The sequence below is a fragment of the Myripristis murdjan genome, chromosome 15 (assembly GCF_902150065.1).
Source record: "Myripristis murdjan chromosome 15, fMyrMur1.1, whole genome shotgun sequence".
NCBI lineage: Eukaryota > Metazoa > Chordata > Actinopteri > Holocentriformes > Holocentridae > Myripristis > Myripristis murdjan.
Window position 1 is genome coordinate 11,536,789 of NC_043994.1, and position 21,470 is coordinate 11,558,258.

General features: G+C 40.9%; 3 protein-coding genes across 6 annotated transcripts in view; 1 reads left to right on the forward strand and 2 right to left on the reverse strand.

Annotated features, from left to right (window-relative positions):
• Window positions 1-21,470, forward strand: part of ddx43 (DEAD (Asp-Glu-Ala-Asp) box polypeptide 43) — a 47,935-nt gene that overhangs the window by 18,305 nt on the left and 8,160 nt on the right. Inside the window, exons 14-17 of one of the 3 annotated variants that reach the window (XM_030071153.1) lie at window positions 1,111-1,249; window positions 1,594-1,681; window positions 2,027-2,160; window positions 5,728-5,920. In XM_030071153.1, coding sequence (XP_029927013.1) covers window positions 1,111-1,249; window positions 1,594-1,681; window positions 2,027-2,160; window positions 5,728-5,809 — 443 coding nt within the window. In that variant the 3' untranslated portion in view covers window positions 5,810-5,920. Of the gene's footprint in view, window positions 1-1,110; window positions 1,250-1,593; window positions 1,682-1,995; window positions 2,161-5,727; window positions 5,921-21,470 lie in introns of those variants that run through there. The other 2 variants (XM_030071154.1, XM_030071156.1) reach the window with 2 other exon arrangements.
• cgasa (cyclic GMP-AMP synthase a) lies at window positions 8,936-14,184 on the reverse strand. Its single transcript, XM_030071158.1, has 5 exons — window positions 13,275-14,184; window positions 12,414-12,630; window positions 11,845-12,105; window positions 11,285-11,384; window positions 8,936-10,943 (listed from the first exon to the last, which is right to left on the reverse strand). The coding sequence occupies exons 1-5, from the start codon at window positions 13,815-13,817 to the stop codon at window positions 10,613-10,615; spliced, it is 1,452 nt and encodes a 483-aa protein (XP_029927018.1). The 5' UTR covers window positions 13,818-14,184; the 3' UTR covers window positions 8,936-10,612.
• eef1a1a (eukaryotic translation elongation factor 1 alpha 1a) lies at window positions 14,347-21,229 on the reverse strand. Of its 2 annotated transcripts, none has more exons than XM_030071160.1 (8): window positions 21,097-21,229; window positions 19,447-19,628; window positions 18,257-18,436; window positions 17,328-17,624; window positions 16,529-16,679; window positions 15,993-16,249; window positions 15,336-15,570; window positions 14,347-15,159 (listed from the first exon to the last, which is right to left on the reverse strand). In XM_030071160.1, exons 2-8 carry the CDS (start codon window positions 19,588-19,590, stop codon window positions 15,035-15,037), a joined length of 1,389 nt encoding a protein of 462 aa, XP_029927020.1. In that variant the 5' UTR covers window positions 19,591-19,628; window positions 21,097-21,229; the 3' UTR covers window positions 14,347-15,034. The 2 variants fall into 2 exon arrangements, with proteins under 2 accessions (XP_029927020.1, XP_029927019.1); XM_030071159.1 differs by having other exon boundaries at window positions 19,447-19,701; window positions 21,097-21,198.

The following is a 21,470-nucleotide window of genomic DNA, read 5'->3' on the forward strand; positions in this document are numbered from 1 at the left end:
TGTGATTGATAATGATTTGTATGATTATTAACAGCGATCAGTGCTGAAACTTACGCCAATGCCTTTTCTGATTGCCAGAAATCTTTATCCTTATCTGTCCATGAAATAAAAGAGAAATAGTTGAACTGTGTTACTAAATGGCCAAATCCAGCTCTGAGGAGTCAGACACAGCCCTACAGAAAGCCAATTACACCCCCAAAGTAACTGAATGATAGACATGGGGACAACATCAAAGCAACCCGGGTTTTCACCAGAAATTGTAATTTGATGTGGCACATCTCTACAGAATTAATATCAGTGACAACCTCCTAGATTTAAATTATTATGTCCCCAGGTAAATATAGGTTGACAATAAGGGCCTACTCACATTAGGGCCAGTTGCTCTGTATCGTCCTAAAGCGAAAATGCCCCCCCCAGTCCCCTGCTGGTCTGCATTCACATTACCCAAAGCCCAGACGCGCTCAAGCACGATTGCCCCTGGTACGCACATCATCACATTGAAATATGACATACGCATGGTGCGATCTCATCATAAATCAGTATAGTTCAAATACATTCATCATGTCGTCCTTTTAACTAAAAGGGTTTCTTTTAATCAGACATAGGTTAAGGGATGTTTATTTACCTTGACAGTTTCGGAGGTAACTTCCTCCTTCTCCAGAAAGTGTCCAACTGACAGCCGGAGTGGCATGTCAGCTGGCTGTGTGCCGTGCACACAGACTGCCATGTATACCTTTCATTATAAAGTGACTTGTGTTTATACGCGGTTGCAGCAGCACAATGGACAACGACACAGACAACATGGTTGATTGTTGATTGCACAACGTGGTGATTCGCGCGCAGTTAACGATTTCGCGGAGGCAGGAGGAAACGGGGAGGGATGGTCGCATGATTTACGTTGTATCCACCGTGACCGCTCGTGCATGAATGCCCATACCGTGCTGGAGCAGAGCCCCTCCAACCGTGCCAGAGCGGGGCAAGTGTACTGTATTCAAGCACGGAATGGAGCGATCACACAAGTCAAATGATCCGGATTTTGCGGTCAAACGTGCTTGGGCACGGCACGAACAGGGTAATGTGAGTAGCCTCTAAAAGTATCTGTCCTTCCAGGTCGGGTTCGTATCCTGGTCGCCACAGACCTGGCGTCTCGGGGGCTGGATGTCTTTGACATCACGCACATCTTCAACTACGACTTCCCCAGAAACATTGAGGAGTATGTGCATCGTGTAGGCCGAACTGGGCGAGCAGGGTAAGTATTTTGTGTCTCTTACTGAATGACACCTTAACTTACATTTTCTTTGGGATTTGGCCTGACCACATTTCAGTTTCAAGCCAGCTCATCTGTCTCCCAGGACAGTAGTTTTCAGCCATGTGTCAGTGTGACTGAAAAGTTCTTTCATCTGATTCCTGGACATTTATCTGATTAACGGATCTATCTGAAAATATGTATATTATTGACGTAAGTTGTTGTGGTGTTTTGTTGGAATGAAAACCTGCAGACAGGGTGATGGGACAATGGTTGAAAACTACTGCTGTTGGGTTCTGGCAGCTCCTGCGTTATTTTGTGATGTTTTTGATGTGTTGATGTTCCAGACGCTCAGGTATTGCTGTTACACTGGTAACAAGAGAAAATTGGAGGATGGCCCCTGAGCTGATTCCCATCCTGGAGCGAGCTGGACAGGTTAGCAAAGTTTATATAACTGTTGTATTTAATTTACCTGAAATCCTTCCAGGTGTTGTTATTATGGTATGATTTACAAGAGATCGTTCAAGAGATAAATTTAAATGTCCAGTGTTACATACACACAAGGTATAAGGAAAACTTATTTTGAGAAGGGTCACAGTGACCTAACGAGGAATCAGGGCTCTCTGCCAAGCCCTAAGTTTCTTAATAGTATGTGCAACCTGAAAGCAAATAGTCAAGCTTGAGTTCAGAAAATGGTCATGTAGCCATGGTGATGTGTGTGTGTGTTATCTTTATGGACCATTGTGAAGGAGGTCCCTGAGGAGCTTGTTCTTATGGCAGAGAGGTATGAGAAGCACAAGCGGGAGAAGGAAATGTACAGCCCACGGGGGGGAGGAGGAGGAGGAGGAGGAGGAGGTAGAGGAAGAGGAGGCAGGGATCGAGGCCGAAATTGGGAATTCTGATGGATCTCTCATGTAAGTCAACACACACCGCAGGGTTATACACAGGTCTGACATTCAAAACAGCTGTTCCACACTGGTTTAGACTTGTGGTTCCCACTTTATTTAAAATCAACACAAACCAAGGCATATGCTGGTTGAAACCTTGGCAATGAGAGGACATAAAATGTTATTATTTAGTATGATCACACTAACATTTATTTCTGCTGACTTACACGCTGCACTCAATTTAAATAGTGAGCTTCATGTGTTATATTTCAGTTTGTTACCCAGCCCTACAATCCAATAAAGCTTAATTTGTGAGTGAGTTGCAATAATTCATAAAGTTACTATAACAGTTGCTACTGCTGTTGAGAAGCTTTACTTTGGTCTGAAAATCATCAGTCATTTCTAAATACGTGTTATATACCTTTACTCAGCAGTGATCATAGCAGACAACCGAATCTCATGGCAGCAAAATTTTGTATGTCAAGAGATTGCCACACAATGCAAAATTAAAAACCTCTTACACTTCTTGCCAGGGACAGCACTGATTAGGGATGGGTACGATTACTCGAGTACTCATTGTACTATTGGAGTACCTGCGCAGTGTATTGGTTTTGGCTGAAACTCATTTGGCGTCACATGCATCATGCCACGACCAGGAAGAGTGATGTCTGGAAATGCTTTGACAAAAAAGACGAGGATAACGTGCAGTGCAAGATATGTGGCGTTAAACTTGTATATTGCATAAGCACCAGCTTGATGCTTAACCACATGCGCTTAAAGCACAAGGAGAAAACAGTGGAGACGGCTAACAGACAGCCTCGCATCACATCCTCTGCTAGTCCTATTAACACCAGCTAACTGCTAGCCCTGTTAGCACACGCCGATCTGATGATACCAGAGCAGAGAAGATTAGATTTATTTGAACTTTGTGTTTATGATTTAGGCTGTTGATTGAAAGTTACATGTGAAGCAATACAGAACAGAAGTCCATACCGCTGTGACGTCTGGCAGCTGAATGTTACAACAACGTGATTGACGAACCTGTGGTGGTTGTTATTCATATGGTCTCTCTCGCTCGCTTGCTCTCTCGCTCTCTCTCTGTCTGTCTGTGTCAGTTAATAGTTTCTTTCCATCCAAATGGGTTCCCATATTTTAATTGCATTTGAAACATTTGCAAATTACCATGGAAAGTTCAGGTTTTTTTGTCTGACCCAGGAATTGGTCACCAGTTCTCCACTACATCATCACCATGTAAATAGTGTTTCCATCTCCCATATAGCGCATCAAGTCTTTTTTGAAAGGCAAAAACCATCTTAAGTGAGCATTAAAGCTTTTTTACAGAATTGAGCTTTTTTTGTTGTTGTTTCCAACTTTATCTACTGCAATACCTCAAAATGTGCATAAAAATACATTGATGGAAACACAGCTTATCTCTATTTCACACACACACACACACTGCGCAGTGACAGCTGTTTTACATGTCAGTTTTTACATTTATGAAGCAGTAGGCTGTGTAATCTGTTTTAAACCCCACTTGTGAGAGATTACATCAGCTTCAACCAACAAATGTCCTGGATTTTTTCCATCGTAATCGGAGTGAACACGGCCACAATAGGATTACAAATATTAGGCTGATAGGGTTAGAAGTATGTACGGAGAGGGAGAGAGCAGCAGTGGTCAAACAAGCTTGACGGAATGAAGAGAGGGAGTGGCAGTAGCGAGGACAAATGTTTTTCAACATTTTTGAATCACCACAACCATGAGGTTCTTCATCATACAGTCATAATTTTGCATTAAAAAATTTAGGCTGATAGGGCGTGTATTACACAAGATTAGCTGCGGACAGACACACTTGATCAAATGCATTATCCCCTCCAGGCTACCGGCTGGCGGAGTTTGTGAGTCAGGAAAATACCTCCAGTACCACTGCAATCTTAACCACTGCTTCATTAACCCTGCGTGTGAGTTTCATGAATAACCCCTACTGAATTTAACAGTGTAACAAGAAAAGTTGTGTGTGGTAAAGTGATGCACTGAAACCTTTTCAGTTCCAATTACTAAATCCAATTAGATACCTGAATTTGGATATCTGCTAATTCAATACCAGAGCATTTTTCTTAAACATTATTGTTATTATTACAGTTACAATTGCAATTCACATTTGACAGATGGCTTGAAAATTTGATACATGACAGAGGACACAGTGCTTTTCAAAAGTTGCTAAAGACTTATTATTAATTTGAATCGTTTGGATTTTATAAGCCCTCAAAGTCGGAGTGGCCAAAACCAACACCTTGTTTTTTCCTATGGAGTTTGGTGTACACAGGCTGACACTTGGTGCTAATTAAGCCCCTGCAGTCTAAAGTAAAAGTCTGACGGCTTTGAAAACTATGCAGATGGAAAGAGGACGGAAATGCCTCAGGGGGAGCAGAAAACACTCAAACTAAAACTGCCATAACTCAAAAACGGTAAAAGATAGCAATATCATGTACGTGGGAGATTTATAGATCCGAGTCTCGTGACTCGTTTAAACTTTGAATCAAGTCTGTAACTCAAACGGTGACCGAGCTGTGACACCTCAAACAGGGGTGGGTTTTCTGGATTTCTCCATTGGATTGAATGAGGATTTCTCTGTCTGCCTGCATTTTGGTGTGATCATGCCACAGCTGCCAGTACTGATGTCAAGCACACACTAGGACATCCTCGGCCTTTCAAAATAAAAGCCCCAAACTCTTTCAAAATAAAAGCACATAAAAATACCCTTAACACTGGCACAAAGGGACGAATTGTCTGCACTTCGACACGCGCGCCGTCCCCGACATGCACGGAGGGGTGAGGGCCCGCCCAATGCTGCTTGCAGCTTTAATTTAAAGTTTCATTTTGCACTGAAAACTGTTTACATATTGTTTGTTTAAAAGTAGCACAGTAAAAATACAGATGCTTTCCCTATTATGATGAATAATCGCGATGAATAATCGTGATTACAATATTGATCAAAATAATCGTGATTATCATTTTGGCCATAATCGTGCAGCCCTACCACCAAATGATGAAATTCACCAAACTCAGGTCTTCAAGCCAGCACAGGATGCTCCCCTGTGCTCAAGCTCTCATAACAAAACGAAACAGATGGTCTCTCACTCCTGGTTCACAGGGTCTTTTGCCCCAACCCACAAGTGGCAGTGTTTGCTTTATTAATTGGCAAATTTGCACATTTGTAACACATTTTAGACATTTTTTGTATATGGTTTGTGTTGCTTTTCTGCTGAAGCGTTGTTACGGTTCAAACACGTGGACCTGCAGGTCAGCCTGATGTCATTTATCCCTTTACACTGGACATGGTGAGTACAGCAGAATGACCACTCAGATCCGCATGTGATTTTCAACGCCTGACTAAAAATCCCTTAATGGTCTAACTCAAGCTCTGTCTGTAGACTAAAATGTAGTTTTAACCAAAATATAGTTTAGTTTTATCACGTCAGTATTGGCACCTGATACCAATATTGGATCGGATTGGTCCTACCTCTAGTGTAGCATTGTAATTCATTATTTTGGAGCAGTTTAGTTTTATAACACTTTGTTTTTTCTCAACAGGAAGGAGCAGCCTTTGGGAGTTGGAACCTTCTTTGTGATTTTATTTTTGATTGAAAACTTTTCTTTTTCATTCTTGTCATGATTATCTGTTTATGATAAATTACAGTGGCAGTTGCCCTTTACTGTGTTTTCCCTCTGTTTCCAAAGTGTTCAAGTTAAGTTGGAAATGATTAAATATTTTCTCCTGTCTTAAATTCCCTTGCCACAGAGCTGATTTGTGTTTATAATATTTTAGCATTATGTTACTTATGATTTTGGCATCAACAGAGCTGCAGAATAAATCATCTTATTGTTTTTTTTTAAGGGGTAGATACCCAGTTTATATACATATATACATATTTTTTTTTTCAATGGTTTCCAACCTTTTCAAATAACTAACGATTTAGTAATGACTAAATCTACTTTACACCATTTCCATACTTTATTCAACCATCATTTGGAAATTTTGCCTGGACTGAGATGCTGAAGGTAAATACCAGATAAATCTTATCTTGTGAAAACGGGAGATGGCAAACATTGCCTCTTCTTCGCTATAAACTGTTGACTGAAGCAAAACTGTTCTTTACACAGGAAGTGAAAGCATACATTTGTCCTTTTGTCCTCATGAGTCAAGGTTTTTATGAATTTGAAGAGCTTATCTGAATGGACTGGAGGTGAGTATTTAGCCATACTGACCTCTGAGATTTGCTAGAAGGGGTGTGAGAGGATCTATGAGGAAATCCAGTTACCAGGCTACACATTTGTATACTCCCATTTGATTTCTTTTATTGACATAAGCCATGTCAACTTTGCATGTGTGGCTCTGCTATGCCAAAGTGTTGACAGTTTTGTAATCCTAACCGGTGCTGAGACACTTAAGGGGTTTGTCTGCAGCCTGCAGGAGACAAGGTCCAGCGTGAAGGAGGCATAACTTGTAGAAAGGAGCGTAACTTAGTCATCCAAATCAGAGAACCACACAAGATGTCAAAACAAGATGTCAACAAGATGCCAGATTGAGTAGAGACACAGTAAGAATATTTTCCCAAGATAACCGTTTAAATTAAGTGTAGAAGTCATTTTTCATACAGCAGTAAGATGCTGTGTCTCTCTTAATAGCATAAATAGAGAACTTAATTAGCTTACTAAAATTATGCAGATGTATTAAACCTGTAGGGATTGTAACACTTTTGGAAAGTGGAGTGTTTTTGATGAAATTTTGATTTGGACAATGGTTTACTCAGGCTGTTCGAAGGGCAGGGGCAAAAAAATGAAAAGAGCAACAACCACCAGCACGCAAAACGCCATGATGCATCATTTATGATTAAATAGCCTTCATCTGTGCTTAAGATAAACATTGTTATTAGGTGATCAACATTGAGAAAATATGCAGGGAAGTAAGAACCTTTCAAATTTTTATTCACAAACACCTCTTAAGTAAAACACACTGAGGCAGCTATTTACATTTGTTTCACACACGCATACAACCCACCCTTAAATGAAGTGAAAAAGCAATTCACACCAAACTTTAAAGTCTTACTTTTGTGCAAATTACTCTAAAATAAGTACTTTAAGGAAGGATTTTTACATTTCCTTTTGATTTCCAAGTTACTCTAGAATCAGCTAAAGCTAGGTACCTGTTAAATTAGCTAGCTCCTTAGCTAAAAATGTGATAGAGCTATCTATAAAAACACCTGAAACAGTGTACATAAATTTGTCTGTGGTAATCAGTAATTGGTAAAAGTTTCCAGCTTGCAGACAGTGTGCTGTGTTCCCATACTGCAGCAGGATGCAGGCTTACAGCTCAGACTGTGAGAGCCCTCTGACAGCTAAACACTGGAAAGGGGCGGGGGCTGAAACTGAACACCTGTACAGGTGAAATGGATCTAGGTTTTTACAACTAACCTAAAGGTTACTTTGAAAAGTAAAACAACAGGGACAGTGCAGATTACATCAGACATTACTTCAAAATGCTAACAAGATATTAGCCTAACTTACTGGCCCTTTGTAAAAACGTAGCGCTAACACTGCAAAGTATTTGGTGGCAGCCCTCGCCTGCTGTCCCAGCCTCACTTTGGGAAAGCTGGCCCTACACGACACCTTGAATGGGAGCTGGTAGAGTGCTGCATCTGTTTTTTCCACTGGTATTTTTCTCCCTTCTCCATTAGAAGGGCACTTCCTGGTTTTTACTCACTTGGAGAGGCATCTGAGAGAGCACCTGATGAGCTTTCTTCATCAGAAAGGTACCTGGGGAACCTCAAGTTTCTCTCATTGTAAGGGCCCCTGTCCTGTAGCAACACATCACATTTTCTCCACTGGAGGCTCATCCATCAAGAAACTTCTGCAACACATCAGGCCTGGATCACATATTATACGCTGGAGTGGCACCTCTCCATTAGATGACCACCTAATTTATTATAAATCATTATCATTATTATTATTATTCTTATTTACTGCATGAAGTGACACCCTAGAGGACATTTGATCTTTTTTTTTCCATGTGATGGGTAGACAGTGGGGCACTTCATCTCGTTTTTGGCACTCTACAGGACACTTAAGCAACGCTTTCCCAAACATCTGCTGTATTGATATATCTAGTTAATTACGATGTAAAACTTTACTGCATGTTCTGTGCTAACATGTAGTTATCCCCGCTATGTTGAGTTCACCTTCTCCATGATGGCTCAGCAGTCTCCAGACATTAGGGAATAAATGGAGCAACAAATTATTATAAAATGTAACAGTTCAATTTTGTGATAAATTATCATTTGCAAAAACCTCAGACTGTTTTGATCTGACAATTATTTATACTTTTCATTCATTGGTGGATAATGAATGACAATAAATGTTTGCCAGATCTTTACCAAATATGACTTAAGACATGGAACCATGTAACCATTGAACAGCATTTATGAATGCCACACGGTACATTGACAACTGATTCAGACCTTAAAACTGCTATAAGTGACCTGTTGATGTTAAAATAACAGGATATATTGTGCATTATTAGTCTGTTTGTGACAGTGTGTATATTTGTAAAATCCTCAACTAGGCCTATGAATTTTGTTGAATGGTTTGGGTGTGTTAGGTGCATGGACACAGTGAGCTGGGTTGTGGCTGTCTAGGTTAAGGTTGTGAGCTAGTGACTATTTCAAGGAAATCACAGCAACGACAATGCAGCAAAGCAGTAAGAAACAAAAGAAGAGGAAGGCTAAATATGCAGCAGGCCAAACTGGTTTTATTGTTTAATTTCAGAGTGTCCTCAAGGTTCTTCAACGCCTCTGGTGGCTTTACGGATGCTGGTTACCTCAGCCTCAGGCAAGGTATCTTTTGAAAGTTGGCAGCTCATCAGAATAACAGTGTGATAGGTGTTGGACATCTATGTGACAACCTCGGAGGAGGGATGGCTAAATAAATATGCGTTAAAATAAAAAAGCAGCCCAGCTGGGTTAACCACTGACTTGGTTGAACAGATAGATCCACTCAACAAATAGCTCCCGTACTGTATTTTCTATCTGGTGTTGTGCCACAGGGCTCTTCCTCAGACATGCCTACACATTGACTCACATTAGCTTAAGTGTTATCTACTAGTGAATTGTCAGGTCCAAACCACAGGCTTTGTCATGAATTAGGACATATATTAAACCTTGGCTTTGGATATGCATGTACAGGAAAGTGAAACTTAGTTCTTAACCCTACTATGTAGTCACCACTGAGTCTCAGTCTCTTAGCAGTTTCAGGAAATGAGTCACTGAGCTATAGAAAATGGAATTTTAAAAAAACCCAGCCCAGCTGGCTTCACCACTGACTTGCCCACACACTGGCTGACAGTAGCTTAAGGGCGTTTTCATAACAGGTATGATTGCTTTGTATCATGAGTATGATTGCCCTGCACTCCCCTGCCACTCAGTTTTCGAATCGGTAATGTTGTTCCGTACCCAAGTACACTTACATGTCTATACACTGATATGGAAAGAGTAAGCGCAGCAGTGGTTGAGCGTACTTGAATGTGAATGAAGAGAGAGAACAGTCCACTTCCATGTTTGGTACAGTTGCTTTCACGCATGATGTGAACTGTGCTCAAGTGCACATGAATTGTACTCAAGATCACCTTTTTCAAGTGGACTTGGGCGTAGTTTGTTGATCAGTGCCTGGCTATGATACCGTGTAAACACAAATCAAGCAAAGTGGACTTTGGGGTCAAGTGTACCCAGATCTTGGCCCATGTCTGTGTTGTAAGAGCCCCCTAAATGTTATCTAATAGTAAATTGTCACATCCAAACCTTAAGCTGTTTGTCATGAACTGGGACAGGCATCAACCCTAGGCTTTGGATGTGTGTTTACAGGAAAGTGAAACTTAGTTCCTCACCCTAGCATGTAGGCACCACTGAGTCTGAGTCTCTTGGCAACTTTAGAAAATGAGTTACTGAGCAAAAATGAAATAGAATTTGAGAGTGAGAGGGGTGTTTGAAAGTTAAAAAAAAAAACATGTAAAATTGTAATATTAAATTCTGAGATAAGCCTACTCATACCAATCCTTTGAAATTTAGGCTCAGAGTTGCCATTTTTGCCATTGTTTAAAGATTTTAAAAACATACTGATGTGGATCTCACTAATGGTATCAAGTAACAGGGTTGTTTTGAAAACTTGACGATTAGCTCATAAAAGAATGAAAAGGCAATATTTGATATTACAGTTACAGTTGTAATATCAATATCGTTTATATTGTGCTCCTCAAGATAGTGTTAAATGTCAACAAGGTGAACAATGAACATGACATGAATTAAACTGTGTTATAGATCAATCTCAAAAGAATGAAAGGGTTCAATCTAATATAAATGCTGATGCTTTCACATTTGAAAGCCAACACAATGACTTTTGTTGTCTTGGCTGTCCACCAGTCATCACTTCAGGAAAAAATAGGAAAGCCATTTTCTCGCTCTTCCTTAATACGATCAGCCAGAAGTATGCAGCTCTTAGGGCTAGGACCCAGAAGCAGGTTCTGAGTTGGGATAAAAAAGTTGGGCAGATCTTGATCTCTCAGGTGGCTCTCAAAGTTCTCCAGAAGTAGCAGAAAACATTGGGTAAGATGTGAGGCCTTCCAGTCTGTGTCCTTAGTTCTGGAGCAGCAGGCATGGAGGAGGATGGTCTTGACATGATAGGAGCAGAACTTGTCAAATGAGGAGTCCTTGGTTTTCAACAGACTCAGCAGGTGTTTTAGGAGCTTCAAACAGTCCTTCCTAAGTGAAAGAGTAAAGAAACTGGCTTTGATTGATTTTCAAATTACCCTTGTTTTGAAGGTTATAACCAACTGTGTGCAATGATGAGCGAAGTGTAAGTAGGTTTTTGTTCCATACCAAAATAGCTGATTTTACTGATAAGTTCATTCTCTCTGTTTGAATGTTTGCTAATATGCTGGGCCCTCCATGGCACATGATTGAATACCCCCTCTCTAAAATTTGAACGCTTTATATGTGAAGGAACTGAACTTAAATTAATTGTCCATATTGTGGTATTTTTTCCTCTTTAGGAATTATTTTATAGGGTAGCTGTTTCATTTTTGGAACTGTAAAAATCTTACCTGCAGCAGCGTGCTCCATTTTCCTCACAGCATGTTTTCTCTGATCCATGATTCTTCATAATGGCTTTCTCCACATGAGAGAATGAAATACGCCAAGTATCTGTGTTATCATAGGAGGAAAAAAATGCTAAGCAGGCAGTGAAACAGCATCAATTTTCTGTTGTTTTTCTTAATGAATAGGACTTGTGAAAGATCTTCATTTTTAGTTAACATTAAGGGGTGTCCTGGTTGCTGAGTCAGCTAAGGCGTAGTATATTTACATACACAGTGACTTAATTGTTGCACTTTGTGAGATTTTGGTTGTAAAGCAAAACCAGTTAAAGTCCATGTTGTATAATATAATTGATTACAGTGATTATATTTTAATGTTACAGATAAAACATTCCCTTATGTTATTAAGTTTATTTGTTGTTCTCCTTTGATACTTCTGTTCTTTTCGGGGAACTTTCATGTAACTTAACAAATGCTGAAACACCATATTACAAGTTTTAAAAATTAACTTATTATTTATCATAGTCTCTTTTGATTTCACACTTTGAAGGAAGTAGTTTTAGCTTTACCTTTAGCAAGGACCCCATGACACTCCCGTGCACCCCTGCCCTGATATTTTGGGACAAGATAGTATGGCTTGCCCTTGCATTCTTGCTTTACTTTTCTTCCCAGCCAGCCTTCAATTTTAAATCCTTCTTTGGTGAAATGTGGCCAGCATGTGCGGACCTCTAGAGCGAGAACAACATCCAGTGAGAGGGTGACTGATCCTGGTCCTGTGACCAATAACGTCACGGCCGGGCAACCCATTTTCTTTTTTTCCACTTCCACATCTGAAAGAAATGAACACAATTAGAATTTTCTCCATTTCTCTCTGTGTGCATCCTCGGATTCCATACAGCAGTCTCAGTGTTAAAGCCTTTACCTCGTTCAGGTGCTTAATTATACAACAGGAGAATGACGACAACAACAACAACAACAACAAAAACTTTCAGCATTAGGTAGTTTTAACAGCAGTCTTGTTCTTGTTACCTGTTGCTTGGTGACAGATTTTCCATATGTAGCCATGTCTTGCCAACATTTGGCAAGTAACTGTCAATACCCCACTCTGCATACAACCTTAGTTTAATTTGTTACTTACACTCAGTCTTCTTTACACATTTCTTCACTTCGTTTCTGAACTCGTGAAGAATTTCACTGCCGGATATAGTGTTGTTTTCTTTCCGAAATTTATCGAGTGGGGTCTTGCCACGTTTTAATGCCACACTGTAGAAGGCCCCATCGTCTGTAAATGGTTGGATGTCCACCCGGCTTATGGGAACAGTCAGCATCACATCAAATTCATCAGGATTAGAGATCTGTTCACACAAACACATCAAAACATAATGTAATGCAAGCCAGTAAAATTTTTATCCAGAACACCTGATTTTTCTGAATTTGTGCCTAACCATAGCGGTTTTATTGCAGTGCTCTGCACTTAGAGGTACACAGAGAATCAAACCACTTATCCTGGCAATTTTGCAGCCCAGCATACACTGCGGCCATTGGATGTCAGAATGAATGAATGCTCCCTTGACTTTGACTTTGCTGTTGACTTTTTACTTTGTTACAGTGGCAGCACCATGTTTGACCAGAGCATCGCAATTCACCTAGATGATTGACCCAGCAGTTCATTTCATGATATGAATGTTAAAAATAAAAGCTAAAGAAAAAGAGTTGAGGCAGAGTTGTCAAATATCACCTAACACACAGTTTTAACTCTAAACTCAAAGTGGACGAGTAAATTTCTGTATGACAGCAGTGATCCAATGTAAGGACATATGTATGAGATACAAATGACTGTTGCTGAGATACAAATAATTGTATGTTGTCTTGGTCACCTGGGTAACAGGTATGCCAATGAATTGATAGCAGGACCTCTGGTGTAGTTTTATAGTGTCATGCTCTTCACTGAGATGATGGGACCCTGTGGTTGTGTTTGAGAGAAGCTGAGCAGGCTCACCTTTAGGTTTTCGTAGTAACTTCCAGTACGCAGGTCTTGTACATCTTTAAAGCATTCAGTGTTCTTGTTTAAATAATCCATTATATTTTTTATTATTCCATTGATGAGGTGTGCTGCTTCTGCTCTGTCTTTCCTCTTGATCTTCAGCTTCGTCAGGGTTGTAGAAAGGATTTTATCCACATCAGCTTTCTGTCCAATATTGCTCTGTGGCACAGGAACCTTTGTGGCGCCCTTGGGTGTCTCTGGCTGCCTGTGCTGTGGTTTCTCATCTGTGAGATGTTCTGGTGAAGTGCTGGTGCTAGTGCCTTTTTTTGTCTTTATACACGCGCTCTCTGTTTTGACGTCTGGCACAGATGTTTCATTTGTGTGTTCTGGCCTTTTCTGCTCTCTTTTCTTTGGTTTCTGTTCCTTCTTGATCTTCTGGTTCTGCTCTTCCTTAAAGGCTGTCCCTGGACCTGAACACAGGGGTGTTTGTGTACCCGGGCCCATAGCACAGTTGGCCTCAGGGATCTTTGTTTCGCGTGGTTTCCCTCTACGACTCATGGTGGTGCAATGACAGAAATGAGGATTTAATGCCAGTGCTACCTTAAAGGCATTTCAGGATGTATGAGACCACGCCCACTAAGTGGTTGGCAGCCTGCCTGTGGGTTGTTCTCCAGGGGGAGAAATATTTTTTACATTTATGATAAACAAGATTTGATAAAGATTAAGATACTGAATTGCAATTCTGATAAATACCAATGTTGATCCCTTAACATCAAAAATTTTGACAGAATTTGCTTGAAAGTCATTGGTGATGGACATTGGTTACTCCCTATTCGCATAACAATACCCACATCTAGTGGACAAAACTGTGTACTGCAATGATGATTTTTAATTTCCGCCATTCATTGGACTTAAGCCTGTTTTAGAGGACTAGAATTAATCTTATATTTGTTTTTTGTTTTGTTTTGTTTTTTTTGTGACAGACATCAAATGATGACCAAATGTCAGATCAAATTAAAAATAATATTTCCCTCTCTAATGGTTATCGCATACAAAATAATGACGGAATAAAGACCCAGAGGCATACTTGATTGGTTGAAACATTTAATGTTGCAAAGAGGCTCATGCCATCTTAGAGTAAGGTGCAGTAGCTTATTCCAATTTAATCATTTTCAGTGCAAATACAAGGTTAGCAAAATGCCAATCAAAGTGCTTCATGGTTGGTCTACTCATAGTGTCTGGACAAATTTGGACAGTTTAAAATCTTTTTAAAGCTTAAACACAATATGTCACTACGTTGTACTCATTCACTACGGAAGAACATAGTTTTAACTTCTTACCATAGGCCCCTACAGAGCACCATGTAGTTGCAAACAAACACTAAAAGCAAGACAACATATAGCATGTAGAGTGACCAGTAACTGCACTCCAGAGCTGAGAGGGGTGATGGAGGTTCCATACCTCTAGGTGATCAATATAGCAATATCCTAATCACAGAGAGCTATGGCCATTAAACCAATCAACAGTACACATTTAAAACTATCAGTTTGCTATTACGTTGTACATAAGGGTCATCTAACCACTGAAAGGGAGACTGAATGTCACCTCAAGGACTAGGGATTTAAATATTTTTCTTTCCTTCGGATGCTTTTACGATGCATTGTGATGATTAACCAGTCTTTGATTATTGAGTTAAAGCAGCCAATTGTGGGATGGAGTTGAATGACTGATGTCCTGCCCTGGGAGACCCTGGGGTCGGCAGTGTAGCACAACATTCATTTGTTCTTCTGGGCCTTCTGGGCAGACTTGGTAATTTTGCCTGTGGTGGAAACCTTCTTCTCCACTCCCTTAATAACGCCAACCGCCACTGTCTGACGCATGTCACGCACTGCAAAACGACCTGTACAGCAAACAAGCAAAGTCAGACATTTTATCTTTACGGCTTTTTGCTGATCGTCTTATCCAGTATGATGTACAATCTGTAACTGAGTTCAAACTTTTGGACCAGGGTTAAAAGTGTTCTGGGGCTGTTAAAAATTCAAAATAGCCTCTACCCATTTTCACAGTTGAACTTACCCAGTGGAGGGTACTCAGAGAAGCTCTCAACACACATAGGCTTGCCAGGGATCATGTCCACAATGGCAGCATCTCCAGACTTGAGGGCCTTGGGGTTGTCTTCCAGCTTCTTGCCAGAGCGGCGGTCAATCTTCTCCTTGAGCTCTGCGAACTTGCAGGCAATGTGGGCAGTATGGCAGTCCAGCACAGGAGCATAACCAGCACTGATCTGGCCTGGGTGATTCAATATGATCACCTAGAGAAGAAAGGGTCAACACAGACGGCCTGTTAATAATGAATAGAAAAGTTGTTTTGCTAAGGATTTGTTTTTAATGATATAAGAAAACAAGTAGGCTGAATCATTGACTAATCCAAAGATTATTGCTGTTACCGTCTTATTTTGACAAAGCCTTGCCCATTTGTGTGAAACTGAATCAGAGGCGTTTGTTGTCTGATAGAAAATGATAGAGAATCTGTCCTTTTTTCAGTGTAGAGTGATGATCTAACTGTTTTTAATCAAGGTAAGCTATCTTTGAATCTTTCTTTGGCCGTGTTAGCCAATCAAGAATCTTAAACAAAACTACTTTAAAAGCATGCAAGGTTTTGAGCAAAAGTAGACATTTTATTTTAGTTGTGCCTTTGATCAGGTTCTATGAATAGTTCCTTTGTGATGTCTACCTGAGCAGTGAAGTTGGCAGCTTCCTGGGGTGGGTCATTCTTGCTGTCACCAGCCACATTGCCACGACGAATATCCTTGACTGACACATTCTTGACGTTAAAGCCCACATTGTCACCAGGGAGGGCCTCAGTCAGTGCCTCATGGTGCATCTCCACAGACTTGACTTCAGTGGTCACATTGACTGGGGCAAAAGTCACCACCAAACCAGGCTTTAGGATGCCCGTCTCCACGCGGCCAACAGGCACTGTTCCAATACCTTAAAAATTAGCACAGAGAGGAACATAAAACAGAGCACAAGGGGAAAATAATGAAAGGTACCTTAATGTGAAGAGCATGATACTAATGATGCCATGATTAGGGGTTTAATTTCCACTATACCATCAATACTAAAAATGGCGTCATGCCACTTTTGAGAGCTTTAAGAAAAGTAATGTTCAAAATGATATTTCCATCTTGTGCCATATATTATCCAACAACATTGTCCCCTATTCCAGTAGAGATGGCCAATTTATTTTCTTATTAGTGCTTTACTTGCCTCCAATCTTGTAGACATCCTGCAGGGGCAGACGGAGAGGTTTGTCTGTAGGACGCGTGGGGGGCTGGATGGCATCCAGGGCCTCCAACAGTGTGATGCCTGAGGCATTGCCATCCTTCCTAGTAATCTTCCATCCCTTGAACCAGGTCATCTGGAACAGACAAATTGTACATGAGAATTACTGTTGAAAATATCCTAATGTCCAAAACTGTGCAGAAAAGGAAATCAGGTGCTAAAAAAAGAGTGAGTTCCCCATGTAGACAGGCAACAGGCGGATCTACTGATAGTTACAAATGAATACAAATTGTGAAAACTAACAATGTTATTGCAGCTGTGTGAATTCAACATCTCTGCCTTGAGCATGTGCAAAGAACCAGAAAGTCAGTGGTGACGTTAGCATTGTCAAATTGTCCACATAAGAAAAAACAAACAAACCAAAAATGGCATTTTCAAAAAAAACCCCGCTCTATAGACAGCTTGGCTGCTGCTCAAATTCATATCAAGGTGCTGTGCAGCACAGCTATAGTTACAACTGTTGGCCACTAAGCAGCTCCACAGGCCAGTTTGGGGATTAAGTGCCTTGCACTGGTAGTTGTTGGGGAAGGGAAGAGTTAATCATTTTTTTGTCCCACCTGGTCTGAGGATTTAAACTGGAAACCTTTCAGTGAAATATTGTCACCTTTTTAGCCATGCAACCACAGCTGCCCCATATTTGGCTACAGCCTTACAAATTAGTATTCAAATTCAAGGCTACTTTTTCTTATACTATTTGCATTCAAGTTCTTTGAATTCTGCTTACATTAGGGCTGGCCTCAAGCATGTTGTCTCCATTCCAGCCTGAGATGGGCACAAAGGCCACCGTGTCAGGATTGTAGCCGATCTTCTTGATGTAGGTGCTCACTTCCTTCACAATTTCCTCATAGCGCTTCTGGCTGTAGTTGGGCTCAGTGGAATCCATCTTGTTGATGCCAACAATGAGCTGCTTTACCCCTAGGGTGTAGGCCAGCAGGGCATGCTCACGAGTCTGCCCATTCTTGGAAATACCTGCCTCAAACTCTCCCACACCAGCTGCCACAATCAGCACAGCACAGTCTGCCTGAAGATACAGTATGTAAGCAAAGGGTTACTTACAAGCACAGAAGATTTGACCTCTGCACTTAGTGGAATTGACATTGCTACCAGTGATAAGTATATTTTACAGAGATGTAATAAAATAATATAATAAATATTCACTTGAGAAAAAAAATCTGCCTTGTTGAAACCTTTTCAACAAGGTAGATTTTGTCCCAATTCTGAGATAATTATTTCATTACTTCAGAAAAACTGCAGCTTTTTTCATGGAAACCTTTTCTCAGAATTCTAAGATAATTAACTTCTTAATTCATAAAAACAGCATAGCATTTTTTATTTCTTTGAGTAGATGCATTATGCTTCCGTAATAAGCGATCATACACACTACAGAAAAACTTATGTCTGTAATGATCCTTGCTGATGGAACTGACAAACCTTGGCTTCCACAATACTAGCTGCTTTTAATATTCATGTTGGAATTTATTCTCCTGCTACTCTGAGGTTAAGTCACTATAAAGAAGAGTATCAGCTAAATGTCTAAAATGCAGATGCACATGCAAGTATATCTAGTACAATAGCAGAAAGAGCTTAGAAAGAGTGCATATCTATGCCATATGTGATGCACACAAAGAGGCTGAGCATCCTTGAATTACAGACCTGGGAGGTCCCAGTGATCATGTTCTTGATGAAGTCCCTATGACCTGGGGCATCGATGATGGTCACGTAGTATTTGCTGGTTTCAAACTTCCACAGTGAGATGTCGATGGTAATGCCACGCTCCCTTTCTGCCTTCAGTTTGTCCAACACCCAGGCATACTTGAAGGACCCTTTCCCCATCTAAGGAATAGATGATATAACGTCCTTTGTGAAAATGCCCTGTTATTTCTGGTTTCCTGGATAACTTTTCATCTCTGCAATATGCGTTACAGAGGTGCGACTCTTCATATGATCTCAATGCCAGTTGTGGTATGCTGCTGAGGCATCACTTAAAGAACCTTAAGTGTGGTCTTTCATGTTTAGCGGAATATCTACAAAATGTATATACTTGATGTTTCTGCTGAACTTTTCCCAAAGTAAGTTGTATTTTAGAAATCATTTTTCCAACCTTTTATCCAGCCATTGGCTTCCATTCATTCCACTTAGAAATGAAAATGAACTTTCAGAGACTTCAAACTTTCTACTTCATTGACACCAATATTCCATCACTGTAATAAAGTCATCCACATTGGTTTTCCTAAAAGCAGCAGCACTGTCATGTTTTGATGACTTGAAATTGCGCAGAGTGAAAACATCTATCTACTGATAAATTGTCCCTGAGGAAACCTTTGCTTTGCACTGCTGATTCTTAGTTCTGTGGTGTATGAATGGCAATGATATTATTAGCCACAGAAGCAGAACATCATAAGGTAGCTGTTTTAACCAAAAATTCAAATTTGAAAATCAGTGGATTTTGATTACATGTTGTGAAATCTTTAGTACCCCTGCATGATTTGAAAAATGGTTTGTTGCAAACTAAAATGTGAGTAAATTGTAGTGAACTGTCCAAATATTCAAAATCAGTGTTGAGTTCCTCTTTTAAGGTTGCAATTTCATTGTAGGCCATTTAAGTACTATGTTAACTACAATAAATTCTATTGATTGCTGATTTTTACTGAACTGAATTTGTGGTTCTCAAACTGGAGGGCAGAGCCTGAAGGAGTTCACAAGGTGATTTGTGTAATATAAAAAGGGATATTTCAAACGTATCCCTTTACCATATATTAAATCTTTTTTGTAAATGAATTGCATCTACAAATTTATCTTACATCCTGCATGCCTATTAAATAAAATAAAATAGCACTACTCACCTCAGCGGCTTCCTTTTCAAACTTCTCGATGGTTCTCTTGTCAATGCCACCACACTTGTAGATGAGGTGGCCGGTGGTGGTGGACTTGCCGGAGTCCACATGACCGATTACAACGATGTTGATATGGAGCTTCTCCTTTCCCATGGTGGCTGGAGTTGGTTGAAGTTCTAAGAGTTTGCCTTCTGAAACCAGTGTTGAGTTACGGTTAGTCCAGTGTCCAGATGGTGGGCACGACAGGAAACACTATCCTTTCAACTAGGGGACAAAACTGACATGTACCTCAAAGTTTTCAGTTACCAGAAAAAAAATTTTTTTTTTTTTTAGAATGTTATGATAGTGTGTTAGCTGCTACATTGGCTGGCAGTCTTGCTCGACACAGACAGAATTTACCAGCATGTGCCTGCCTGGTAGTAATTTACCACTCTGTTAGTAGGTCAAATGGGCTTTTCAGACACAGCAGGAGATACAGCAGGAGATTCAGCAGACATATTACAGCACTATGGACAAGGACAGAGTGTGTCCACTGCGCTGAACGCCTCAGTGACTGGCTCAGGTGAATTTGAAAGGAAAACCAAATGCTGCACGACAATAACAACAACAGCATGAAACCCTTGCTCTATTGAATCACCTCCTGTCCTGTTGTCTGTTCTGTCCTCGGTGTTCATGAAAGGAGAATTGTGAGTGAGACTCCTTATGTAAATAACATGTTTTCCTGTGCAATCTTGGCTTAGAAAATTAGGGATCGCATCAATGGCCACCAAACTGCGCCAGGCACAAAACACTAACCCCTCCTACACTCCATTTCCCCCTCCATCCACATGCCTGCTCTCCTCTTTCAGCCCCAACCAGCCAGCCACCCCCCTCCCACCCCCACTGAAACATCAAGACAAAAACATGTGTCTGAACACCGTCCCTCTTTCATAGCCATAGGCTTACTGTAGCTTTACTCCAAGTCAGACTCCACCATTTTGTCAGGATCCCAGCAATTGATAGTGTAGCAGCCATTTCTCAAACACTGCAGTGCATTACACACAGGTTAATACAGAGGAAGGCATACACAGTTTTATCCTCAAACTATCCAGGTGATAACCTTGATTGTGATAAACAGCATCGTGTAATTACACCTTCACACCAGCTGTTTACAGAATCTGTGTGAATTAAGTTTTATTATATTTTAGCCGAGCTGTACCACAGAAATGTCAGCAGCTTAATCCAACTGTAACATGAATCCCTGCATGATCTTGAGCAGACCTGTCCAGGTGTAGTGGCACTGACGGTCAAGGCAGATGGCTATTTGGGGACGCATTTCATTCATCTTTGCCCCCACATTCATTATTACAGTCTGCCGCAGTGCACGGTCACAATAAAATCCCCAAGAGCACCGACCAAATTGGCACAGTGAGCGGGCAATTGTAATGTCTGAGGGATTTAACGAAGCTTTCAACCTCTCCTGCCGTCGCCGCCATGTTCTGTCATCTGCCCGCTTACTGAAGCCTAGATGCGTATTAAAAGCTGCCTGCCCTCTTTTCCATACAACATGTCCATACGCATTGTGGAAACGTAGATGCGTTTTCATTTGAACACGTCTGTCCTCCCGATGGCCTTTGAGACTAAACCCCCCTGTGCATGATTTGGTGTAATGTGTCGTACCTGTGAGCTGGTCTGTGTCAGGCTGGCTGCGGGACCGGAGAGGCTGAGGAGAGAGCTTGATCCGGTTATAGCGCACAGGACAGACGGGGGTGTTGCGTAATTGCGCGCACCCGCTCCCTCAGCATCACAAGGGACAAGGCTGAAGTTGCCGCGGATGCTTCTATTATCGGACAGCTACCCGCGAAGTATCCATCACTGAGCATGTAACCATCTGGCATATCTTTTCCCTTCCCTGCATCATGCAGACAGCGTCTCCCCTGGCTGACCACACATGCTATGAGGATGCACACATCTTCGCAGTCAATTCGCCGCCGCGGTTGATCTTATTTTGCGGTTCGTAGGCTTTGAGGGTAAGGCAACGCTATCTGCCGGGT